This window comes from Patella vulgata, chromosome 1 (genome assembly GCF_932274485.2).
Source record: "Patella vulgata chromosome 1, xgPatVulg1.2, whole genome shotgun sequence".
Lineage (NCBI taxonomy): Eukaryota > Metazoa > Mollusca > Gastropoda > Patellidae > Patella > Patella vulgata.
The window spans coordinates 74,587,829-74,613,994 of record NC_065879.2 but is presented as its reverse complement, the minus strand read 5'-3'; the positions used below and the strand labels follow the sequence as shown (position 1 = coordinate 74,613,994).

Here is a 26,166-nt window from a genome sequence, read left to right as displayed (position 1 = left end):
TCAAATGTGATTGACAGTTTGACATATAATAAACAAGGACCCGCTTATAAGTTTATAAGTTGTATTTGATAGATTATGGAAGTCGCCAAGGAATGATATTAATGCCATATTATTTGATTAGTTCTGTTAATGACTTGATGCCAATAACTGGCCTTTATCTGAGAATGATGACTTGAGTGAATGAATGAAAATATTCTTCTATATACATGTATGCATTTTAGATAAAGCTCCGAAATTCAATGACAGTCGTCGATTTACCTGTTTCGCACAGCGTAGACCAGGGAGAGGTTATTGGCACAGGCTGTAAATGCTAATGTACATGGTGTATATTTACCTCAAGGGAGAATTTATTTTTGTTTATTAAACACCAATGAAATATATTTATAAAGAACCGCTGAGAATCGCCTTTTAAACAAAAACATATGTTTAAAGAAAACACCATTAATAACTATTTACATATATTAGATCTTTTTATATCTTTCGTTTCAGCTGCTTTTCCCTTCGCTCTTAAATCTGGATTACCGGTTCTACCAAGCCAATATGGGTGAGTGCAAATTTCCAGATTTAAACATCATAAACCTGCTGAAACGAAATTCAATACTCTTTCATCTGTTCAAGTTAAATCTTTTTCTTCCCTTTTTACATCCGGATGCTGGCTTTGCAAAAGGTCAGAGTTCGGCTTCTGTTTCTGGATTCTGAGGCCGTATTTGGGCGATCTGATATTTAGAAAAATATTTCAGTCCGTGAGGCTTGTTCAGAAACCAAATCTGATAAACTTGACATTTATGGCAATTCCCAGAATCAATTTAAGTTTTCCAGTCAAAGACCCTAGAGTCGTAATTTAAGAGGAAAATAAAACGATTAACCGAAAGCATTTGTAATTGATGATAACAATGGAGTTTTATTTTCTGGTTGATTAGATCAAATATCCCAACAAGAGAATAAAACTGGTATTAAATGAAAAAGATAAACCAGCTGACGTTTTATTTTAGCTTTTCTTTTAATGAAACATTTCCTTTGCTCTTTAACCGTGTCTTGCTGACCGTCTGGGGATCAAACATTATTCTTGAAGGAATCGGGACATCTAATCAAAGCGAATAAATAAAAAACCCCAAGAGAATAAGCAAACTCTAAGAATTAAGCCTTTGAAAATCATATAGCGATTATCTAGCGAATGTTACCAATGGAGTGTCCAGATTTGTAAAATAATAATTGAATTTCCAAATACAATCTGCTAGATATAAGCCAGACTATAAAAGTAAAGAATGTAATAAATTTTGAAGGACGATTCTATTTCAAATGGTAATTACAACTCTATGTTGCTAACCATTTCTTTGAATTGCTTCTTTGATGATCTTTTGACTGGTTATCGTTATTGGCAACAATGATTTAATTTCAAGAACAATAAAAAATTACTCTGAAAGGGAGCTTGTGAGGTTAAGAATGTTATGTATTCTAGCGTTTGTAGTCCAGATATTTTAAAAGATGATTTGATTACAACCAACAATAAAAACCCAAAGTGACCACACGTTTTTACTATGGTTAAGAATTTAACGATTTCCCTAGTTTGATCTTGGTACCAAGAACAAAGAAAACAGATCGAAAATGAAACTGAAAGCAATTTATAAATGTCTGGTACAAGAAACTTCCAGAAAAGGAAATTCAGTGTTATCTATATATTGTTTCCTCTCGCCATTTGTAATTTTATCTTCTCTTCCAAATATCATTCAGATTCCACACGCTCCTTATAGTCCACGCGCCACGTGATAATAACCCTTTGATATTTCCCTCACAATAAACACCAGGTATATGACGTCATTGCCTTACGTTTTCTTTACCCCCGTTTTTAAAGAGTCGTTGGCTTTGTTTTATTTATCTTCCTTTGTTGAAGAGTTCCAGGCTACCAGATGGTCGAGATAGAATTACCCTTTCCTTTTCTTTTATCTGTATTTGTACCTTCTAACTTCTTCTCTCGTGAAACTTCAACTATATCAAAATGTCGCCCCGAGCTCTTAAGTTATCCCCCCACTGGTTGAATTGAATTCTTGTTGTACAAATTTTAAATATAGATAGATAGAACAAATGAATTTATGATGCTAGTTTAATTCTGGGACTGTTTCTTTTCTTCCCTTGGTATTTCTTTCACATGAAATGTTTTACTCGATATTTATATCCCGATGTAGTTGTATTTACGACATACAACATTAATATTCCACCCATTGGTTTCATAACAGGATGCTTGAACTTCAATTTCAAATAAAGAACACGATCTAATATTAAAGTTGGTTTCATCATATTTCATTTGATGACTATTGTTTCATTTATATTTTAAAATGGAAATAACAGGCGAATATAATGTATTATAACTAATAAATTGCATGTTCAATTGATGGATTATTTTTGTATTATTATTATTTTTATTATCAAGTATATGCTCGCTGCACAAGCAAAAATTTCAACTTCTTTTTGTGTCAAAATAATAACCTTACATTTGATTTGTTCTTCATTTTTAAACTAACCAATGAAATGTCTCAAAACATCCCATAATAATTTTTGTACTTTTCGTCAGATGATTGATACACCGGAAACGGATATGGTGATATTATCCAAATCTCGCAGAGTCTCATCTCGCTGAATCTCGTTACACCACCCCGAGATTACCCATAAGGCCATACTAGGTGAATCACAGTTTGTGTTTTTTGTGACAGATTTTCTGTATTTTTATATATATTTATATATATCTTTTTAATTTGTGTTTTAATTTTTGCTTGCGCAAGCGTGCCGTGGATTTTTTTCTTTTTTTTTACTTGGTGTCTATAGATTTTTTAAATATTGTGACTTTTGTGTGTTTCTCTTAAAAATATGTCACATATACACGATTTTTTTGACTGTTATGGTGTCGGATTTCCACAACACAAACTATTATATATTTCCCTGTTTCCTTATTAAATTTATTGTGATTTAATTGTATAATTATCTATAAAAATATATCCTTTTTTTAAAATATATAATAATAATGAGTTTGTAAAGATATTAAACACGTTAAGCCGTTTTAAGTATATATACTTTTTACTAAAACTAGTTCTGGTTTGGATTAAAAACTTGGTAAATCGGTTATGGTTTTTGTGAAGTATGTAATGAGAACTGTGTTTGGGGTTTTTGTGAAACCGGTCTTGGTTGTGAACGTGGACGAATTTTGATTAGTTGAGATGCGATGTATAGAATACTAACAAAACTTACCCATAATGCACTGATTGGTAGATCTGACTTTTTTGTGGATATATTTAACGTAAAGTAGGCCTTCACACATGTTTTGAGTTGAATAAAGCAATATTAACACCTTTTTATTACGTTACAAATAAATTGGACATCGTTGTCACTGTAAACCACTCATCTGCCGACAACAGTAAAACGTCACAAGAAACGACGACCTCAATACTTGCTACCTAATCAACATTATTGAAAATGTCGCGCGAGAAATCATAATTTCTAACCCTTTTTTATATTATTATTTACGTCATCATAAATATTGGATAATGACCTCAGTTTATATTAAAACCACACTACCTTGTTTACCGGAAACATTGTTTACATGTAAATATTGTATGATGTAAAGTATATTAAAGATATAAAATGTTATGGCGTATCTAGAGGGGGTCTAGCTTATCGTGTTATCAGCCACTTAGAGTAAGTCTAAATTCCACCCCATACCGCGCATCATAAATCCTACCAGATCTTCTATTTCTCCATGTCACGCTACAAATACTGGAATGAAGAAAACACGAAACGATATCAGCAAATAATAACTCGAATCCGATATTTAATGCAACGAAAGAGCAAAAATTATACGTGTAACATGAGATGGGATTTTAGAAGAGATTTGAGTGGTTCTCAATAGGTTAATCTATTTGCCAAATTTTTGTTTTTGTTCGTTAATCTGGTGACTGTTTAGCTTTTATTGATTGATTCAATAAATGACAAAAAAACGTCCTTTGAAAGGCTAATGGAAGTTTAATATGCACTTCATTTTCATGTCGAAAAAAATATATTAATTTTCTTATATGAAATATGCAAGTACACGGAACTCGACACAGCTTGCCCGTGACAAGTACGCATTTCAAAAGGCATTTCAAAACATCACAATTCTTTATTAACAGTTTGAGAGAGAATATTTTCTTAAATGATTGAAGAATCGTTAATTGACGTTTAGAAGTGCTAAATACGTGGTTAAGTGACATTTTCGTTTGTGGTACAAAATGGGAAATTACTTGTTCTTAATATTATGGTCACCGGTAACCGTTTTCGTAAAACATCGATTACATGTAGTAGGAAATTTTCTGAAATAAAGATGTGGTCTTCAGGAGACCCAAAGGGCCTTTGTTTTACCAATCTTATAACATACACTGCCTTAAAAAGATTGTTATATGTTACGTTTGGGAAAGTAGGACACCGACAGACATATTCTAACCATCTACAAATTGATCAGAAAACTGATAAGATCTCACAGTAAACAAAACACAGCTATCTCCAGATTTAATTCAAATACAAATCGCACAACAGCTTAAAAACACGTAAAGATCCATAAAATAAACTCCATAGAATTCCTCATTGAACCGGGTAACCTTGACCTAGATTGGCGTCCTGGCAGCAATATTATTTTGCTTTTGCTTGATCGCATCGCTTCCTTTGCAGATTAGATAACCTTTGTGTAATCTTTCACATTATCTCTTTAAATTCTTGACAACTGTCTTTCGTGTGAAAGTATAGTCCCTCCCAAATGTCAACGAACGCATAGCTTGAATTCAACGAACTTGATACTTCTGATTGCGGACAGACAGCAGGTCTATCCATGGCTCGATAAATGCAATTTCAGCCAAATAAAAATATAACGACCAATCTGAATGTGGTGCTTTAAGATTAATGCCAAATATTCTCTCAAGTATTAAAAGTAAATCTTCAGTGATAGTTAACTAGGCGAATATCTGATGTACACCCAGATTCATCTGAGTCAATTAAGTGTAGAATAGCAGTTAAAGATACATTAGTTAAGATTTTAATAAAGAGTTGGCCATTCTTGACATAACCGTTCAAATAAAGATGATAAATATTGAAAATTTCAGTCAAATTACTTTATTCTGAACGAAGTTATCACTGTTGGAAGTTTGGACTAGAAATAGGCACCAACTGTCGTCACACCGTCTCCGAGAATTGCCGATCGTTTGATTAACAGACAATAATTCCGCCCACATATTCTCGATTATCACGTAACATACTCAATGCCTACTGTACCCTCAATTGTCAGTCCTTTCATCGAAAGTCTCCAATTAACGGTAAATGTTAGCTTGGTCAGCCATTTCATGATTTAATTATTAAAAATACGACTGTTTAAATCCAAGCTGTATCCAAGCCATCCGAGGGTCTACAGAGTTGATTTTGGGCTTGTTATGTAAATAAAGGTCTAATTCCTAATTTGTATAACATTTGAAGCCTATAGCAAGACTTGCAATAGGCATATTTAGCTCTTAACTAATGTATCTTTAATTGAACATGATTAAATTGAACAGGCTTGCTTCTATTCTTTAACCACATTTTAACTTTTTTTTACACTCGGCCTTAAAGTGACATTAGGAATTTCAAAAGGTGGGATGGCGTCTGATATCGGTTATACTATTTTTTCTGGAACCACTGTTTCCGATTTCCAAAATGGAGTTTACTCGTATGGTACACCCATTGTGTTTGACGTTTTTGATCCCCATAAATTTGATTTGCCTTTGTTCAAACTGACGGACGTTGAAATATTTGCGAAACATAATTAAACTTGAATGTTTAATCAAGAGTTCTGACAATTTGGTATGTTTTTTTCATTGCGAACGACACCCATCGGCATTACTTGTATAGTTCATAACTCACTACAAACAACTTTCGTTAAACACGGATTGGCGCTTTAAGATGCAAATACCTTCAAAAACTCCACTCTAAATGTTTGTGGTGTCTACTTGAAAGAAGATAATCAAATCCTTTTCAAAGATTTATTGCAGACGAGGTTGGGAGTTCAAATATGTATGTATCTAAAAAAAAATATGGAAACTGCGTGAATATGCTTCCGTTGACGTCGGTTGAGCGTTATTTTTGTGTTTAGAAATGGTTTCTCTACGGCTAGTTTCAACAGCTCGACGGTTATTTATACTGGCAATAAAAGTGAGTGGGTTAAACCAAATATCGCTTTTAAATTCATACGATATCAGTTCTTTCTAAAGTATATTCAGATCTAATTAAAATGTCAATGTAATTTCAAGGGTTTAATTCCTTAATTCGGAGATTTGCTATAGTTTGACTACACATCGGACTTGTTTAATATTAATCGGACTTGTTTAATATTAATCGGTACGTACATTTCGCTTGAATAAAATTTGAAGCGCGAAATTATATCGACGTTGCGGTCAGTTTGAGCAAAGTAACCGGAAGTACGAAAGAAACATTGTTCGTCTTTTGAAGTGCCTTTATATCATAAAATTGGTTGCACTTGTTTTTTTTTGTTGTTGTTGTTTAATTCACCATGACATCATGTTGTCTTTACATTCAGAACAAAATCGTATACTCGGCTTTGATTCAGGAGGAATTCTAAAGGAATCTAACGTCATACATATATCGAAGGATCTTTTAACGTTCCTTTATTTGCTCCATAGCTGCCATTAAATTTTATTAACAGTGAATTGTGTTAAAACCTTACGTGTAAACGGTAGTGGTGAATTATAATTAGTGAAGATGAGTTGAAGAACTCCACTCTTCATATAGTACACTTTTAATGTTCTATGTAATTGCTTAAGACTTGCGTTGAAGTACATCCCGCGTTCACTCGTTAAAACATAAAGGAGAGATCTCGCAGTCTTTACGTGATATTGTGAGAATTAACGAGATAATGACAGCTTGTCATGTTTAAAGATTGGAGATTTATTGTTGGTGAAACCTTAGGTTATTTTTTGTTGTTATCTTTACTTGTGAGAGATTTCGGATTATATATAAAGGGACATTGTGTTGGGAATAAATAACCAGATTGAGAATTCCCCTGCTTTACCCTTCGCCTACCATTTGGCATTCTCCTAACAGGAGTAAAATTTAGGCTCTAATGTGATTCTCCGTGGCTAAATAAAAAACAAATCGGTCTACACATTCTACAAAATAGATCTTTTAGCTTGTTTGTGGGCTTATTTTATTGTATCCGATGGTTATACATCGAAGGGATTTAAAATAAAAAAAATCAACAACAGAAACAACAAATGATCACAATTTTTAAAAAAGACAAAAACGGAAATTAAATACTTTATTGCAGTCAGCTGCACGTCGACACAGTCATGGCGTCGGTTTCTCTTCATTTAAAATAATTTTGTTTAAATTTTGCAAAAAAAGGATATAACATATTCTCCAGTAAAAATCTCTTTAAAAACTCGTAAATCGCCCCTGTGTCAGTAACAGGAATGGGGAAAGTCTAAATTTTATGATTGCTTTGTCTCTTGTGCACTTGTTATAAATTTCGTAAGAGGTGTATACTACAAGTAATAAAGGCCTTGGACTATTCTAATGATGGGATTTTTATCAGCTAAGTTAAGAAAATCAAGTTTTATTTTGTATTTAGTTTGAGATATATCACCATTAAAATGTTTTAAGATGTCTATCTGTTGTTGTAACGTTTTCAAGCAGAGCTTCCTTATTGCTGCCACCAGATTCTTCGAAAGATTTAACGCGTTACATCTTAAAGTCTGTCATTGAATGAAGTGGCGTGGTTTTGATTCCCGGCTTGTATGTGAGTACTGTATTATTGGCGCTTTCTGACATTTTGATTTGTCGCAAATAAACGTCTTGATAACAACATCTATAGTAACTATCAAATAAGTTTTACCCGTATGTAAATTTGCATTATATGTTTTAAGCCATTAAAGTATTTACATAAGCGATGAAATCAGCCCTGCCTGGTTTTTGCTCATATAAACTTTGGCTTGATTGTTACTCTAACAATTTTATAAACGTGAATTTAAAGTAGTGTATAGTGACATATCTCGTTCTACAAATACTAATTTATTAGTAATAAGTTGTCAACACTGACACATTGTAAAAGCCCTATATTCTGAGATTCTTTGAATAAACCAGATCGAAAGAATTTTCTTTTTTCTGCGATATCACTATTGTAAAAGCAGAAGATAAACACGGAACGAAGCACGAAACACGGTCGCTCTAGATTAAATTCATAACGTGGTTGTGCCACTTTAATTGCAAACTGGGGCAAGTGCAAAGTGTTAGAATAAACCATGATGTAAGCAGCTAATAAAATGATAAACTATAAACTTTTCACCGGGATTTGATCTTAAGTTCAATTTTAAATCCCTTAATCATATCAAATAAAAGTATGCTACATTATGAGCACATGGTCTAATGTTAATTCCATATACAGCTAATGATAAATTATTTGAACTTGGGGAAAGTAAATTAGAAATGATATGACTTAAACCACTAACGTTACTTATTGCTATAGGAACCGACATTTTACGACCGAAAACCTCAATGAAATATTAAAATATTATAAAATATATTACTCTCTCTCTCTCTCTCTCTCTCTCTCTCTCTCTCTCTCCATAACTATAGGAATAGTTGTTGGATATGCATTGTCATGTGAACTTTATACCCATGATTCATCAATAACTGAGATACACTTGAAAGAGTCACCTTGTATTATCCCTGTATAATAATGACTGGCTCAGGGTTCAAAAAGGGAGTTTGAGGGTCTAACTCGACTGACATGGGTTTGATGGATCAGTTTAACCTTAACTACATATGTATGGGGCTACATGATCAGTACGCTTCTTTTTGTAAGTTATTTCATACGATTAAAACTAGATTTCTTAAGTATTTATTTTTAAAAACAAAAGCATTTAAACATATCTTTTTAAAAAGAGTCTAATGAAATTACTTTTTATCAGGCACATAAAACTAAACTATGCCAGCAATATGACTTTCCTTTTTAAGAACGTATTCTTTTCGTGAAAGTTTTCAGGCAAACAGCCCAATGTTACAGTTTTTAGTGTTGAATTGAACACGGCCCAAAAAAATGTAAATAAAAATTACTTCACTTATCTTCTGAACATGTATTTTTTGTTGGCATACCATTTGATAAGATAAAATTCGTTGCTAAAAATAGCATTTATAGTGGATTTAAGAGTTAAACGAGTTAAAAATAGGTCCTTTATAGTCGTACCGAGTGTTAACACGTTCGAGAGAATTAATGTGTGATAGATATATTGGTCTATATAGATAAATCGGCAGTCTGCGGTGATTCCTTACTAATATTAATCTTTGGACGTAGCGCGTATTGATGTAAACCAAATGAAGACAAAGGTAGTCAAACCATTTCATGTAATGGTTACATGTACACTGTATATAATCGCGACATGGCCGGATTTACATAGGTTTTATCAGTGATATCACCCTAGGTGGAAACGGAACGGATTTATACTACGTTATTTGGGAGACACTTACTTTTACCTTGATGTATATAGCGGTGATTTTTCACATCTTTGGCGTAGTGATAAGCCACGAACAATACATTGTAAAATGAATTTTGAAAGCTTAATGACGTAACTGCTCTAGGGTTAGGATAAATTACAGTTAATTTCTAATGACATAAAAAAAAAATTGAGAGATTTATAATAAAATGAAACGAATTATAACTAAAGTTTAACAAGGTGGGAGAAACTGTGTTACAGGGGGATTAGTCTACATCTAACAGAGACACATGTTATCCTAAACTGCACGAGTTATGACTGGGCACGTAGAATCGAGTGCAACATGAAAAAGCTAAGCTTGTGATTGTTTTGAAGCGCAGTAATTCCCACGAGTAGTTTTACACCGACACACGTACGGTATTTTTTTGTTTTTTTTTATATAAAAAAAAGTCTGATGTCTTTTTCAACATGGACCTTAAAAACAGTTGGTATGTTTTGATGACACAGACGCAATCAAACAACCATATTTGTGCCTTGAAAATCACAATCGACTTTTATATACTACAACGTCCTGAACCACACAGCTTGTGAGTTTTAACAATTTGGACTAAATAGAAGAGTAAAAAGAGCATTGTGTGTTGGTTAAGGTCCACTTGTTTTCGTAACACAATAAATATCATTAAACGAATTATAAATAATTATGTAAACGGTGTTTTTTACCCTCAGACGGATTTTTAGGACATGAAATATTTCTAATATTAAAACCGTGCTGGTGGCGACTGTCCTGAAGGTATCCTCTAACAATGACTGACTTCAAGAAACTATTGTTCCAAATAGCTATGAAACGGGGTTTACCACCCTACTGTTCTGTACCAACCGGGAATATTAAGACGGGCACACGTCATGAGGGAAGGTTTATTCGTGCAGCGACGCTATGGTCTACTCTTGTTTCGAATTCTAGTTGTTAATTTTCTTTTATATTCTTCTCATTCGTACGACTAGCCACTCAAAATAGCCATAAATAGTGACGGGTGAATATACCTTCTCTTTGAAAACACCTTATACCATTTCTCTTGTTAGAATGATTACATAAACTAAACTGGCAATGTGGCTCTAATTTCAATAGTAAATTGCACAATGGTATGTTTGGTGTTTTATTTCATATATAAATATTGTACTAGTTCTTTAAATCTTTTATAATCACGCTCCATGCTAGTGCATTATCGATATGTCATTGTTTTCGGACGTACTTAAAACCGACATCTCTGCACATTGAATAAAGAACATGTAATGGGATGGGGGCTGGTGTCAAAAAATAGAATTATGATATATTCCAACCGGAAATGGGGTTTAACGTCCTACTGTTCTGCTCAAACTAGGCTATTGAAGACGGGGTAGTCTTACTATCCAAGGGAAATGCGGTGGTTCAGTGAGTAAGACGCTGTCTCGCTAACCTGGAGGTTCCGTGTTCGATCCCTTGTTGGCCGGGAAAGTTACTGGGCGTGGTTCCCCCTTGTCAGTGGTGGAGGACGGAGTCCTGGCATGGGACAACGTATAGTCGTTCGAATGGGACGAACCCAATTTCATTTCCAACTATCCGACACATGATAATCTAACAGTATCGGTTAAAAGAGATTAAAAAGTTACAACAACCATGTTACAAACCTGAGCCGTATTTGTCGAACAGGTTTCCCTTTCACACAGAACGCCTCTTAACTATGGAACTGTAAATCGAACATTTTACAATACAACATTTTACATACGCTCTTTGAAACAGGTCCCTGGGTTGTAAACGAATTGATCGCCAAATAGAATAAATGCACCCACCCTTCTACAACAAATTCTGCTCAGAGTTCGATTTTGAAATCCGAACGCTTGCAATCACATATTAATGATTTTTCCGAACCAAGGTTAGCCATAATAGAAAACAAAAACCAGAATCAAGTAGCGTGTTAAAAGCAGAATATTTAAGTTTAATAAAGTTATTGTTGAATATGTAGTTGACTTCTAATAAACATATATTATTTATAACACTTTCTCGATCGACAGACACTCGTTGTTTGAAAAGTATCGACCGCATCTGTCATTTAGTGCGTTATTGATCTCACGCATCCGGCTGTAGTACCGCAGAAAAAATATTGAGTCACAGTCATCCAGTGTCTTGAATTCTATTAATGTTTATAGTGTGTAATCTTGGTTATTTCGAGTCTCCTCAAGATTATCTGAAATAATAATTTATAAAAAACAAGGATCAGACGTTCAGTTTGAAACCTAAAACATTTAAATAGACCTTAAGGGTTTTTACCTGCTTCTCAACAGAGCAATTTGTACAAGATAAATATAATCGCCCGGATAATTTTGTTTATTTCCGTTGATAGTTGCATGTACTTAAGGATAAGTAAAAAGTAACATTAAAGCGTATCTGGAATCCTGGACTATTAGCATTCAAAGAACTTGCGAGTAGTGACGGGTTGTCTGCACGAGTTAGTGTATGCTTCCTCTTCTAGAACACTCAAAACCAGTTCTCGTTTATTTCGATGTTAGTATACATGCAATTCTATTTAATGATGGAAAATAATGAAGCTACATTCTATGTGGAGATTAACTGAGCCAGCCAGAACGGTCTTTGCATTTACTTATATGTTCATTATTGGTAATAATCCCACATTATTATAATTCCCGTTTGGAATAGTTGGTATCAATCAACCCCCTAGCAGGTATTTATTAATTAGGTTCAACCGAAGGGGAATTAACTCCCAATCCCGCTGCTTTTAATCATCAAAAAGCTCAGAAATGCATGTTAGCTTATCTGTGTGGATGTTATTAACTATAAATCATAATCCGCCAATCAGCAAATGGCCGTTTCTTTACCCCGTACGAATTGTCTTGTCGTTTTCGTCATACCAAATTTAAAAAAAAAGATTTGTTAACCAGTAATTAACTTGCCTTATAAACAGCAAATTATTTGCAAAAATAAAAAAAAATCACCTGTCTTCGCATATCCGCAAAAACATTTTTCGTCCATTTTTACTGTTTATCTTGTCATACTTTATCCAATCAACACCACGTATCTTTAGTTATCTCATCCTACAGCCAATTTCCCGTCTTCATTAGCCTAGTCGGAGCAAAACAGTGGGAAGTTAAACCCCATTTCATTTCATATCCTACAGTCAATCAAAATGTGGCCTTTCTTTACTCTGGGCGATTTAATTTGACCTTTGGTTTATTATTTGTCAGACATTTGATATTTCTTATAAATGTATAGGAAATAATGGACCTGTTTTGATCACTTCTTTGCCGTTGATCTAGAAGATGTAACCTTAAATTATAAAGATTTTATTTTTGAAGTGATGTAATGTGGCAAAAAATAAATTCTGTGGATCTCATCACTGTCCCTTGGCGAAAAATTAAGTTTGTTAAGGAAAATGCATCCAAAGGGATAAAGAAATCTGTTTTTGAAGACCAGTTTGGAAGGCCAGATTTGACTCGATATAAATATATTCCCTGCAGGGTTGAAATATAAGACATAATTTAAGATTAAATAGCGTAATAAGATAAAAGCTGATATGACTTTGTACTTCATGACTCGAATCTAATATCTCAATCAACTCACGTTTAAACCTAATCAACCAGAAATTCACAAATTTTTCTTCCTTAGTGAAATTTATTACTGGAAATGATGTGGAATCATCGCAGCTTTCCACCATTTCATCTAAACTTTATTTTTCCACCGTTTGCACAGCCAGGGGTCGCCATGCTACATAACCTCAGAACAGAGAGTGTATCGCTTCAATTATTTTATGATATAATTAGAAAACTCAGAAGAATCTGATGACTAAATTATTTGAAAATATTTGGAATATTTTTTCTGATTCTCCTTCAAAGCTTTGGTCTGGTGTTTCATTTATGTACATTAACAAATACAGCAATGTTTGCTCCGTCTTCATTAACCCTAGCGTTGTACAAAAATTGGACGTTAAACGCCATTTTATTAATTCTTTTGCAAACTGTTACAATCAACTGATATTCGTCTGTCTAACGGGGTCCCATTTAGTGCAGAGAGCTTATATTTTAGTATGTATCAAATGTAAGACTTTAGGTTTAAGGAAATTAAATGGATTGATTAAGGTTTGTATGTCATAAAAGTAGGTTCTAACACACTTGATGGTGGACCGAATTAAAGATCTATTTTTCATTCATTTCATAAACATTAGGGATTTCTCTCCATACAATATCTCGTCTTCTAGCAGAAAAATAGCTTTAAAATGTTTGACAGTTCAGTCGATGTCATTAAGGAGTTTTATTTTTTATTTTTAGGGATTTTAAGCATTCTGATATTAATTACGGGATGGATAAGGGTTATCTAACGGTTTATTTGGTTAGAAATAAGCAAAATTAAACCCTTAAGAATTAGGATTATGGGTATATTAACTACAACTTGCTAAATTAGCAGTAGGTTATTTCTTTATTAAACTGTAATTGTTGAAAACATTATGTAACTGATTTAAGTCTCGTGTTCTTAAAGCAATAAAGCACTATGATACCCCTGGAACATTATGGCCATTTTCCAACAAATATCTATATATAAAGTATGTAAATCCTCTCCAATTTTATTTATTTATTGTAAATAATGATTTAGAATATCGGAATATTGAGAAATTTGGCTTTCAACATAATAGAACCGAAACAATATTAAACCAGCATAACGTTTATTTTCTGACATGAATAGTCGATTCAAACCGGGGTTAAAAATACTTAAAATGATAGGAATTCGTTTTTACAAACTAAATAACTTCCAATCGTAATATAATTTGCCAAACAACAGAGATATTTGAAATAATGCACCCCAAATTTCGAGTGCATTTTGCACAAAGTTTTGAAATTCAAGCTTCCCCATTAAGCGTATTAAAAGCGTGTTATAAACGTGTGTGCGTGCTAGATGTATGTAAAATGTACGTGTGTGTGTGTGTTTATAGTAAGAAAAGTTTATATTGACGAGACGACTGACATTCACCATCTGGTCTTTCCATGAGAAATAAAACAATTAAAGATGCGGTCGGATAACTTTTTTTTAGCTGTAAGAGAGTTATCAGGTCTGATTTTGAATCAAAGTAACGTAATGTTAAGTTTTAAATGATTATTGCTTTAGATACCCAATGCTAGATTCAACATGGTCAGAAAAATTCTTAATTCATCCCCCACGCGCTCCCATTCGTCTCATCAGCCATTTTGTTATCGTGGATTCCTAGAGTGAAACAATTTTAGAATTTAACAATAATTGTAGCGCGAAGATTAAATCTGTCAAACTTCAACTTTCACTCTTAAGTGGTCAGTCTGTTTTATCTGTGTTCTTATCTTTAGTGGTCTTGTTTATCATGACTTCTGAAATGGGGAGAATTTTATTATGAGATCTGTCACTGGATATTCGTGATAACTGATAAAAGATCTGGTTAATGGACATACCAGTCTGCTGCCTCGATCAGTGACCATTAGCAATGCTGGCTTTTCATATAAATCATTCCTTTCAGGGGTTTTATACCACTGGATGTAAAAAGCTTATTATGATAAATTTATCGGTAAAATGTTATGTAGTCCGGATCATTCAGCACAGTTATTAATTAACACGTTCTACAAACACCCAAGCTATCACTAAAACAATGTCTTATCACATTTCTTTCCGCTAATAAATCTCCGTTTTTAGTTTTTATCAGGAAATCGGACACCAGAAACGAAAAGCGAAATGTATTCATTTATAATTGGATTTACGAGTATTATAGAAGCTTGTTCCTGGCGGCATAAAACCGATACCTTGTCGCAATTACACATTTGTAAGATCAGATGCTGATACAAAACATACGAATATTTTTACCAACCAACACTACTTATTGGATACAAAAGTACAACAAAATATGTTAGCTATAAGAAACCCTTAACAAAAGTGAAAGGTTTCTTCTCGCCTGTCTCTCATAAAGATGTCGTTACTACCCCCTCCTACTAACAAGCGAGACGTTGTGTGTTGTTTTCTCGAGACAAGGATTAAAGTTGCCACACTTTTAACCCAGTAAAGTTTTGGTCGTATCCAGCGAGATCTGTTCGATCTACTTTAATAACAGTTTATTAAGGAATCCTGTCATTAACAGACGACAATTACTGCAGTTATTAATTATATCACTGACTAGCACAATATGCTTGCCAGCCAGTCAGAAGTTAAAACAAGAACATTAACTCATGAATGACAGGGGTCAATTGTTAATTGACGAAATATAATTTACCCTTGTAGTTAAAAGGGTACGATGTTTTCCAAGCCCTTTACAATTACAAAACAATGTTTCGAGTGAATTTTCATTGTTAGTCCCAAAACCAATCGAGTTAATACATGTAAATAGCATTATCAATGACGATTGCTTTGATTTTACGAAAAACATGAAATCGAATTCAAACAGTTCGATAACTGGATTTGAACATAAATCCATCATATTATCTTGTTTTCTGACTATTAGAATCAATATAACATCGATTAATAATGTTTGGGGGGGGGGGGGGTAAACAATCAATGTAATCGATAATAATATATCGATTATTTGAAAAACCGATAACATAACAAACGAATGATATCGTAGATTGGATGCTAATAATTTAACTGCAAAGACGCACAAATAAATTTATATGACCTGTTTGGAATTTTATGTTTTCATGGTTTAGATATTTCATTAATGAGCCTGTAGCGGATTCAACATGTGTATCGTCGAACTACGTTTTGTTTCGTAATTCGGGCGACCTGTTTAATGTATCAAGTTTCCAAGACATTGTAAAGTTAAAATTGAATCCATTGACATTCGTAGCGCACTTTTGCGGTACGTCATACACATTGCAACTTCTAAGAGTTTGTAGCACCCCCTTATCAATCCACCATTAACAGTGATGAGGGTGAACACATGTTATCAATTAAAGACTAATTACTAGCAGGAATTAATCTGACGTCGGCTTCATTCACCTTCACGTCTGCTTTACATTAAATATCGTCTACTTCTTTAACTATTCCATAGTAACAAATAATGGCGGAATTTAGATTGGCAAAATTACTCAGAAAATTGATCAATTTAGATTTTAAAGAGCGAACGTTATACTATCATTTATCATAGAAAATAAATATTGCAATAATTTGTTGTTAATAAAATGGATACAACTCCAGGATTTTATTCTGAAAAAGGCTATTAAACGAAATCTAGTTATGATCTTCATATCGGCCATTCTCTTTTTACTAACAGGAAGTGGCTTAATGAATAATGATAATCTTTGTCTTTGAATTTCATTCATTTTCCAAATCAAACGTGTTTTCTTTTTGAAAAACTGAAACTAGGGATATAGATTGTGTTATGTAACAGATGTGATGGGAAACAAACTAGGTCCATTTTCAAGAGCAACGATAAGCGTTTTGCACACAAATCGGAACATCATGACCCATTACAATCACATGGATAAAGACAGTTTGTTATTTTGAATACAAAGAGAAAAACAAAAACAAACAAAAAACTAGACATTCTTTTTCATTTTCGTCATTCATGACTTTCTTAAAAAAAACTAAATTAGTTTACTTTGTAAATTCGGTGAATATTTTGAAAAAAAGATAAATTTGTGTAAAATGTGAGACGAAAAAGCTGTCTCGGACTCATGTCTAGGTACACAGTTTTCCCAGGAAACAAATAATATCAAGTCTCACGGAGTTAAATCCTTACTTGTTACCTGTTTTCCGGGAACATATATTTGAGTTAATTATACATCCCAATAAACACACTCGAAATGTAATCTGTATCACTGTCGGGCTACAGATGGAAAAATTACCATTTAATACTCATGCTATGAACTTGAAGCTGTCCAGATCACCCTGTAGTATATGATCATTCTGAGAATCGGATTTCCGAAATATTAGCCTATATTTTGGTGTATTCGTACTTGAACTTGTGATTATACCAGGTAGTCTGCTTGGAGGAGAATATTTTGTGGTTGAATCAGAATTTTTGTCGGTATTATCCTTGGTTCTGGTATTTTAGTCGTTGAGGCTGCAGGAAGGAAAAATTCAAAGATGGCGACTGGAATGCACAATCAGGCGGTCTGCCTTTCCATGTCGATATATTAGAAGCCAATTTTGAATGCAGGTATGAAAATAGACGAGTCTGAATCAGATATAAAGCGTCTTTCGTCGATTGTCATGTTTGTTGTTAATGAGTTACCAACGCAACAGCGACTCCATGTGTCTGAACATTTGAATGTACGGTCTTTTTATATTATCGTGAATCACATAGTGTGTTAAACATGAATGTAGAATATAGAATGGAATTGCGAAGACATACACAAAGGTTTCCAAGTTTTGACCAAGCGTTTTGTCCAGAAGCTTCTGAAAGTAAAGTACACGCCGCCGCTACCTCGACGTATATTTTTTAAACCATGAACTGGGCTCTGGTTTGAACGCTGTAAGATTTGATAAGAACCATAGCTTTTAGGTGTTCCACCAGTTAAGGATTGGTCTTAGTGTTTGTATTGATTTCTACATTTGTATAGGGATTAGACAGTTTCAAATAAACTAATATTTATCGCTAGTTTTCACGATTAACTGGACACTGGGTAAACCTAGTCTATTGACATTGACAACACGTCTTATTGTTGTCCTCCATTTTGATTTATTGTCTTATTGGTGACTACCTTGGAATTTTCGACTTGTGACACGGTGGACCTTTACGTTTTGTATGTTGGAATGTGACAGGGTGCTACTGTCGGGAATCGAACTCACGGCCCCGGGTATTGAATCTATACACCAGAGGGAATTACCCAAGACCAGTTCAGTAAGAAGAATATTTTAAATTCAAGATATACAACCACACGACACACCACATATTTTTACATCCCTGTTACAGAAGGCCAAACGAACAGCAGTGGGCTGGTCAGGATATCCGGGGATCGCACTTATTACCGAAATTATCAAATTAAAATCGGTTTAACCTGTAAACAAATTATTGTACATTAGTGAAATCTTGATGTAGAAGTGAATTATTATTTACACCGTAAGCTCTGTGCAATACAAATTTTGCGACATAGATCTTTTACTTACAAATGTTCTGATTCGTATTATGTATTGTAAGTAGTCATATTTCAACTTTGTCACGGCCAACTATAGAAGGGGTGTTGTGTTTGGGGTATTTGTAAGGAAACCTTTAAGAATGTGAATGATTAGTTGGGTCACCCTGTACGAAAGTTTGGGTGAGCGTCTGCATTATTTGTTGTACCATATGATGTATATGTTTGCGCCAAATAAATCTATCTATCTATCTACCATACTGATATTCAAATTGCATTTGTATTTGTGTGACAGGCAATAACCTTAATATGCCCCCTTTTCCCTGTTCATGGAAGGGCTCTGGTAACATTTTCAGCTTAAACCGGCCCTTGATACTGATATACATTCTACTAAGAAGTCATGCAGGTGTAGGGATCTTGGGTTCTGGTGGTAAATATTTAAAGAAACTGTGTTAAAATTTCACGAGTTCTGATAATTCGACGCGACGCCAACAAGGGAGGCGGGGAAGAAGAGATTAGCTTATTTTGTGTATATTTGGAATCACTCCAACCTTTTTACAATGTTAGCGCAAGCCAAGACAAGGAATATATAAAATAGTGGAAGGAAAGTTTCAAATTCTTAAAGCTAGAGTCCCATAATCTGACACCATATGAATAGAAGATTCCGAGACTTTTACCAGTACTAATCCTATGTAAACGACAAAATAACACAAAAGCCTTAAATTCAATATACACAAGCTTCCTTGTTGGCGTAACCCCGGGGCATCAACGCTATTGATATCAATGCGCCAGACTTTAGTTTAGAAATTCAGAAGTTTTAATTCAGCAGCACCTTTCTTGTACATATTTGATTTGGGTGCCAGAAAGAAGGGATATAATTGAGGCGTCAAGTATGTTAAAGATGGGCCCGTCTATTTTCTCACGTGCTGTAACCAGCTGGCCACACAAACCTGTCATAATAACAAACGTCGTTAGAAGCCGCGGTCTACATTGGCCAACATCCGTAAGATGTACCATTCAGCTATTTTGGAATTGGATAGATTTAGACTAAGGATCATAATACGTTCCTTTTGTAGTGTTTATTGCATATTCTCGAACTGGTTTTGTTTAATTTATATTATAAATGCCTTGGTAAGATCTTGGTGAGTTCTAAGCAGCGATTTGAGGCATAAATGACCATGTTATATATAAGTATAAAAGGATTAAAAGAGTTATGTAACGATGAAATTCACCATTAGGTTATGTTTTAGTAAATGATTAGATTTCCTTATAAGTTTTTCGAAATTGTTATAACCCGTTTCGAAAACGTTATAAAAGATCGGTTTGTCAAAAATAACTAGGATATGTTTTATGTGACTAGGATAGGTTATACATGTAGATAACCAAAGTACGTCATTTATACACGACTGAGTTATATTACGTCATACGTCACTTACAAGTAATAGTTTGCTATTGTTCTGGTTTAACAACAATCTGGTTATTTCAAACGTGTCCGAACACTGCTACACCCTTCTGCGACTACGCTATTAAATCTCTTCGTTCGCTGTGGAATTTGTTTTCATTTTCTTTTTAAAATACAAAAATGTTTTTTCCATGGTATGAACATTTTATCAGAGATAAAAGACTTGTATATCTTGGATGGCGAGTTAAGACATAAACTGATAATCTTTAAGCAGAACCATGTTATATTGACAAAGACTCACTTTGCAACACAACACAAAGCTTATCAACTAAAACATAACACCTTAACACTGCCTACCTGTGTTATTGTTCTTCTTAAAATATTTGATAAAATCCCCAAAAATCAATAATGAAAAAATATTGGATAAAGGACGGATATGTAAAAATCCTAGAGGTCTTAAGGGAGGGGAGGTTTTTTTATAGTGTGAATAAAATAACAAATATCCCTAATGCTGTGTTTGTTCTTCGATATTCAAGGAAATCGAATGAAGGATATACTGCGAAAATAAAATTGGATAAATATAAAGATATCCGGGGGAAGGATAAAGAGAGGGTAGCTTAATAGAAAAACTCGGCTCTGTTTTTTGATGAAAAGAGATCTAAATAAAAACTTGAAGGTTGGCTATATTGATTTTAAAACAACATGACTGAAAGAGAAAAAATAAGCGGATTGATTTATTAAGCTTTATAAACAGAAGCTGGTTATATATTTTGAATACAAAACAGATCGAAATCATACCTGAATTTAACTATTGCACTTCGATCAAAAGGCAAAGATGAAATACATTAATTTAACCTTCAAGTCATTCCAATGCATCCTCTTTTCAAAGTTAAAAATGTCAGCCACTGAAGCTGAAATCTACGCTTCTTCTTTGAACTAATACTCACAGCGAAACAAACTAAATAGTTATTGCAGGAACAAGATTCAAATATTCAAAAATGTCTACAGTCGATCTTAAAAAATGTATGTATCAATGACCCCTAGCATAAAGGACGCTAAAGCGTTGGGAATAAGACACGATAAAAGCGGTTTTTAGTGGGTTTGACATACCAACTGGGGTGGCACGACTTTAATGTGTCCGCAATATATTTACATAATCAAATACTTTGTGAGATACATATGCACCCTTGTTGACTCTAAGATAATTTTTACAACTATTTCTGTAGACAGCAAACATCGTCTTTATCGTATATTGTAAAACATTTTACAGATCAAATAGTAAAACTATGGAGGGTTTCAAATGGGCAATGTACAAATATTAATACTGGTCGAATCGATTCATAAAACATTAAAGGAACAGGCAATTTAGAAAGGTACATAAAAAAATCATGAAATTTTTGTTTATCAATAGGCTAGTAAAAGCTACCTAACACAGGTTTTGTAATATATTTTGTTCGTTTAAAGAAAAACAACAAATACATCAGCAACAAATGAAATATAGTACGTTTTGTTTTATGCGGTGGTATATTTTACTTCAAATTTTATGACTACTGATATAAAATTGTTAACGTTTTGTTTGTTTCTCTGCACACAAATTATGTTTTGGACTAAGCGAGCTCTTCACTTTAAGTGAAATGCACTTAAATTCACTGCACGCCTTCAGACATTGCAATTCGATAAATTGATCTTATACCGCCTTTTTGTACTTGTCATTGCTGCGATTTTATACAAAATGATGACTGATATTACAGACAGAACAAACTTAAAGGCCCAATTCATAATGTCAGTGCTTTTCATATAAGGCGATATAAACTATAAATGGTACGATCATTCCACGTATGAACTTATCTATGTTTGACCCCTCCATCCATCTTTTGGGTGACGTGGTAGATCAGCATATATTCAATAATGATAATCAGTTATCTTGAACATACGATCGGTTGTTATTGGTTAATTATCACCTCAGTCGCCATACCATGCGCACAATTGATTCATGCATCGTAAATAAGATTGTGCGTCAACAATGGGTTTCATGTAAACGATCAAGGGGACAATTTTCTGGTGATACGGTGTCTTTTTCCCTTTTTAATTGCCAATGCTGATATAATGTAATTTAGTATTTCAATTAAATGACTCTTCTTTCTTTCCTATGGAACCTTTTTGGGTAGCTGAGGATTGTCTCTTCAAATGGCTACTGAGCATAGTTTAGATTAAGTTGATTAGTATTCATTGTCATGCGCCGATGTATTGAATATATTACATTCACAGGACACTGACGCCATTGTTATGTATTGTTCTTGATTGTTATGGTATATATATTGTTCGATATGTTTACAATATAACATAGTTAATACAGGTCGATATAAAGATGCATTGTACAACAAATACAATGTACCCAGAGGTATAGTATGGAAATATAAAGCGTCTTACACAAGGGCTTTAATACATAAGTGTAACGCTCGTTAACTATTAAACGAACTCAAAGGAAGCTTGGTATCAGAAACTCGCAAAAAAGTAAGCATATCCCTCGTTGTAAACTCAAATTAACAGAAAGTTAATGTTTTCGTCACAATACCTATCCGACGATACTTATATCTTTAGTTACCTCAAAAAACGATTAACATTTTAAGTTGTTTCAAAAGTTTGAATACCCCTTCACAAGATATTGTGACATTAAGACTGATGGCCTAACACAACTTCACCTTATTAAAAAAACATCAGAGGTTTATTATAAAGTCATAATCTAATTAATTATTCCCAATTCAATGTCATTCAAACATGTATTCATAAAATGAACGAGAATATAAGGCTCTTAGAACTCTTTTAAGTATATACAATGGGGACAGCTTTTGCTCCCATGCGCACGCCATTGAATGGTATTTTTGTATTCTATCTATGCATATTAAAAGCGAATAGGTTTAAACTTGTCTAAATCGCTCTATATGAATCAAACCTTTCAGAGCTGGTAATGGCCCCTTTTTTTTTTATTAAAATAACAAAAATTTCCAGATAAAAAGGCAAACGAAAGAGTATGAAGATGATAAAACGTATAGAGATGTATGAATTTGAGGGATGGTCATTCATGTTTTCTATGACTGTAATTTACTTATAATCCGTTAATAATTTGGACTAGCGACGGTTAATGCTTACCGGACGGAATGGGGTTAAAGAACCACTTCGTTCATTTTGAGACTAACATCTGGTCGTGAGCCCTATCGTTCGACTAATGTGGCCGGCTTAATTCTTACCTTGTTTACTTGTAGTATTTATGAAGATAAGAGAATATGATTCGAGCTTGTTAAGCATTTATAGTTTACATCTTCTACTCACGTGTAATGCATGTTAAACTAATTGATCGAACAGCTAGAAGGTGAAAGTGCCGTTCTGGACAGTGACCACCTTCCCTTTGTTTTAATTAAGTTTTAATCTAATTATAGTGTTATTACTGGGTTCAGAAGTTGTCTATTTGCTGCTAATGGTTTTAGTAGTTGGTTGGTATCCGATTTCTTTAACGGGTTTTCATGGTTTTATGGAATTAGGTTGCTTTTACTCCTCCAATTTGAAATCCAATCTCAAAATGGCTACATTAGCAACATGTTTTAGATTGTCTATGTATAGCACAGTTCCATAAAGATTCCCTTTTACGAAAACGATATTATGATCTGTCTTATGATGTGTATCAGCTATTGAACTTCATACTAATGAGTTTTCAGGTATATCAGTGAACTAGTGAACTGATAAATCAAGACTATTATCAGGATTATCAGGGGTCTTCGCAGTGGATCTTTTATTTTATCAGGTACTAGATTGGATAACTTTAGACTAACATCTTGTCATGAAATTCAAATTTGTAAATCAATTCCTTGTTCATTCTCTAGTGTTTAAGACTCCAACGATTTTTTTTCTGTACAATCGTACTTTAAAGAAGCAATTGTCGGTTCTATGAACGATTTTCTAAGTACACATCATTTGGCTGGGTTTAGGATCTTGATGTTTTTTCTAAATTATTCTTTTAGCAAGAATTCTATTTACAAAGACACGAAGCGCGTTAAAGTAAAACGTAACTTCACAATTACATACAAATAGTTTACAGGGTGGACCTCGAAGACACGAAACGAAAGATAAATTATCAAAATGGCAAGTTTACATTTTTTATGACATGAACACGCCTGTTTCTTCTGTTGATAGGCTTTTAAAACGAGGTCGACTTCTGCTTCAAACGCACGTGCGTGTTGACTGAAGACGGCTAACAAACGCGGGGAGAGAAAATAATTCACACGTTAGGTATCTGCCTTGGTTTTTGTAATTCGATTCGTCTTATTCCTGTTAAACTCATTTCAAAATTTTGACAGCACGGGTGGTTTACAGATTTGCGACTAGGAACTTTTGTGCGGAAAGAAATGTTTAAAAATATGCTGTTTTAATGACGTCAAAGAGCCTTTAACCCCGACTTCTGACAACCTGAAGCTATTTAAGAAGTATAGATATCTATTTTGAATATCTTCCTGTGTTTTTCTTGTCGGATAATGATCGAAGAGTTTATCATTTTGGTCATTTCTGAGTTCAGATGGTTTCTTCTGATAATTTTTCTTGGCACCCACAAAGTCTTTGTTAGCCAATGAATTTAACGTTCGTTTCAAATTTTTGGTAGGTGATGAATTTGTTTTCAGAAGCCCAGCTACTAGTACTTTGTAATGTGAAGTTAGATAGACTGGGTGGATAGCTAGAATATCCCGGAAGATATTAATTAATTATGATGAGTTGTAACCCAATAAACATTTTTAGAAGCAAGTAATAGTTGGGTTATTGTTTATTGGATGTACACAAATGTAAAACAATAATTGACAAGAAACAATTTTATATCTATTATCCTTGGCTGAAGTATAAATTGAATATTATACGGGAAAACGTCAATTAATCCTGTAGATTCTATATTTGGGGGAAAAAAAACGATTTCGATCTCATATCTCGGTTGGAGAAATAAAGTTTTTCTATGTAATCCGCCATTATTTGAATATTTAACACAAAAATTAGATTTGCTTAATCCACGAACAAATAAAAAAACCCAAATTTGTTCATGTGTTAAGCAAATCATTTTAGTTTTTTCGTCCAAAATATCCAAACAAGTTTTTAGTTTAGTTTATTTGAATTTCTGATTAGTTGGTAATCGGCTTTTATATCAAATTGTTTAATTTGGTGAAAATATCGACATTGAAAAAACAAACGATTGGCTGTTAATATTAATACAAGATGCGTGCTTTCAAGCAATCGTAGATCCAGTTAAAAGAATTAGTTACGCAATGGGTTTGCTTTTCATTGAGGTTTCTTTTAATATAAAAGTGCCCGTAGTGCTGAACTTTTTAATTGCCGTTGTAAAAGTCAGGTTATCATTTTATAAATATTTACGGTATGTAAATGTAGGTTCGCACTGATCATTGATATACGGAATCTCACACTTCTTTCGAGATTCGACAAAACAAACATGTTACTGTGATTTGGGCGCAGAAACATAGGGCGTTAAACACCATTTGTTTTGGGTTTGTTTCAATTTTTACAAATATGACTGCATTTGTCTGCTTATCTGGCCCGCAAGACGTTTTATACGTATCTAAAAGAGTGTTAACTTCCCATTAAAGGAATATTTCACCCCCAGTCTAACTTGTTTCTTGTTCTTCTTTAGAAATTGTGACCTGGCGAGTGTTTTAATAGTGACTATAGCAACATCCAAAGCCAGTCTCCTTTCTATTTTCTTAATACTTCGAGTAGACTGGGAGTCCTTTCTATTGTCTCTGATACAAATCCTTGCTTTGTTCTTTAAAATATACATAAATATACAACTTTTTATTTCTGTTTAACACTTTCTGCTTTGAAAAGGGATAATAAACTAAATAGCAAACTGTTTCTAAATATCACGTTGTCATGACGAAAAAGATTATCAGCATTTTTTTCTAAATTTGTAGACAAATTCAGTTTTCAGCTTTGTTGTTGTCATGTGGTGTTCTTCGTTTTATTTTGGTGGGATATTGTCCATAGCTGGACAAATGTATGGGATTTTCCGTGTCATTGATAAATGAATCTTTTAACAAGGACTATCGCTGCTCAACAGACATAATCCAAACATCCACCCTTTGTAATTTTTCAACAACAGAGGTCACGAGGTAACTTGAATAAATTCCAATAATCTCATTTATTTGTCCT

At 33.6% G+C, this 26,166-nt stretch overlaps 1 protein-coding gene across 1 annotated transcript in view; it reads left to right on the top strand.

The window, feature by feature from the left end:
- LOC126828851 (RNA-binding protein 24-A) overlaps positions 1–26,166 on the top strand; it is a 53,378-nt gene that overhangs the window by 18,829 nt on the left and 8,383 nt on the right. Inside the window, exon 3 of the mRNA XM_050559052.2 lies at positions 490–544. Within this exon, the coding sequence (XP_050415009.1) occupies positions 490–544 (55 nt within the window). The remainder of the gene's footprint in view (positions 1–489; positions 545–26,166) is intronic.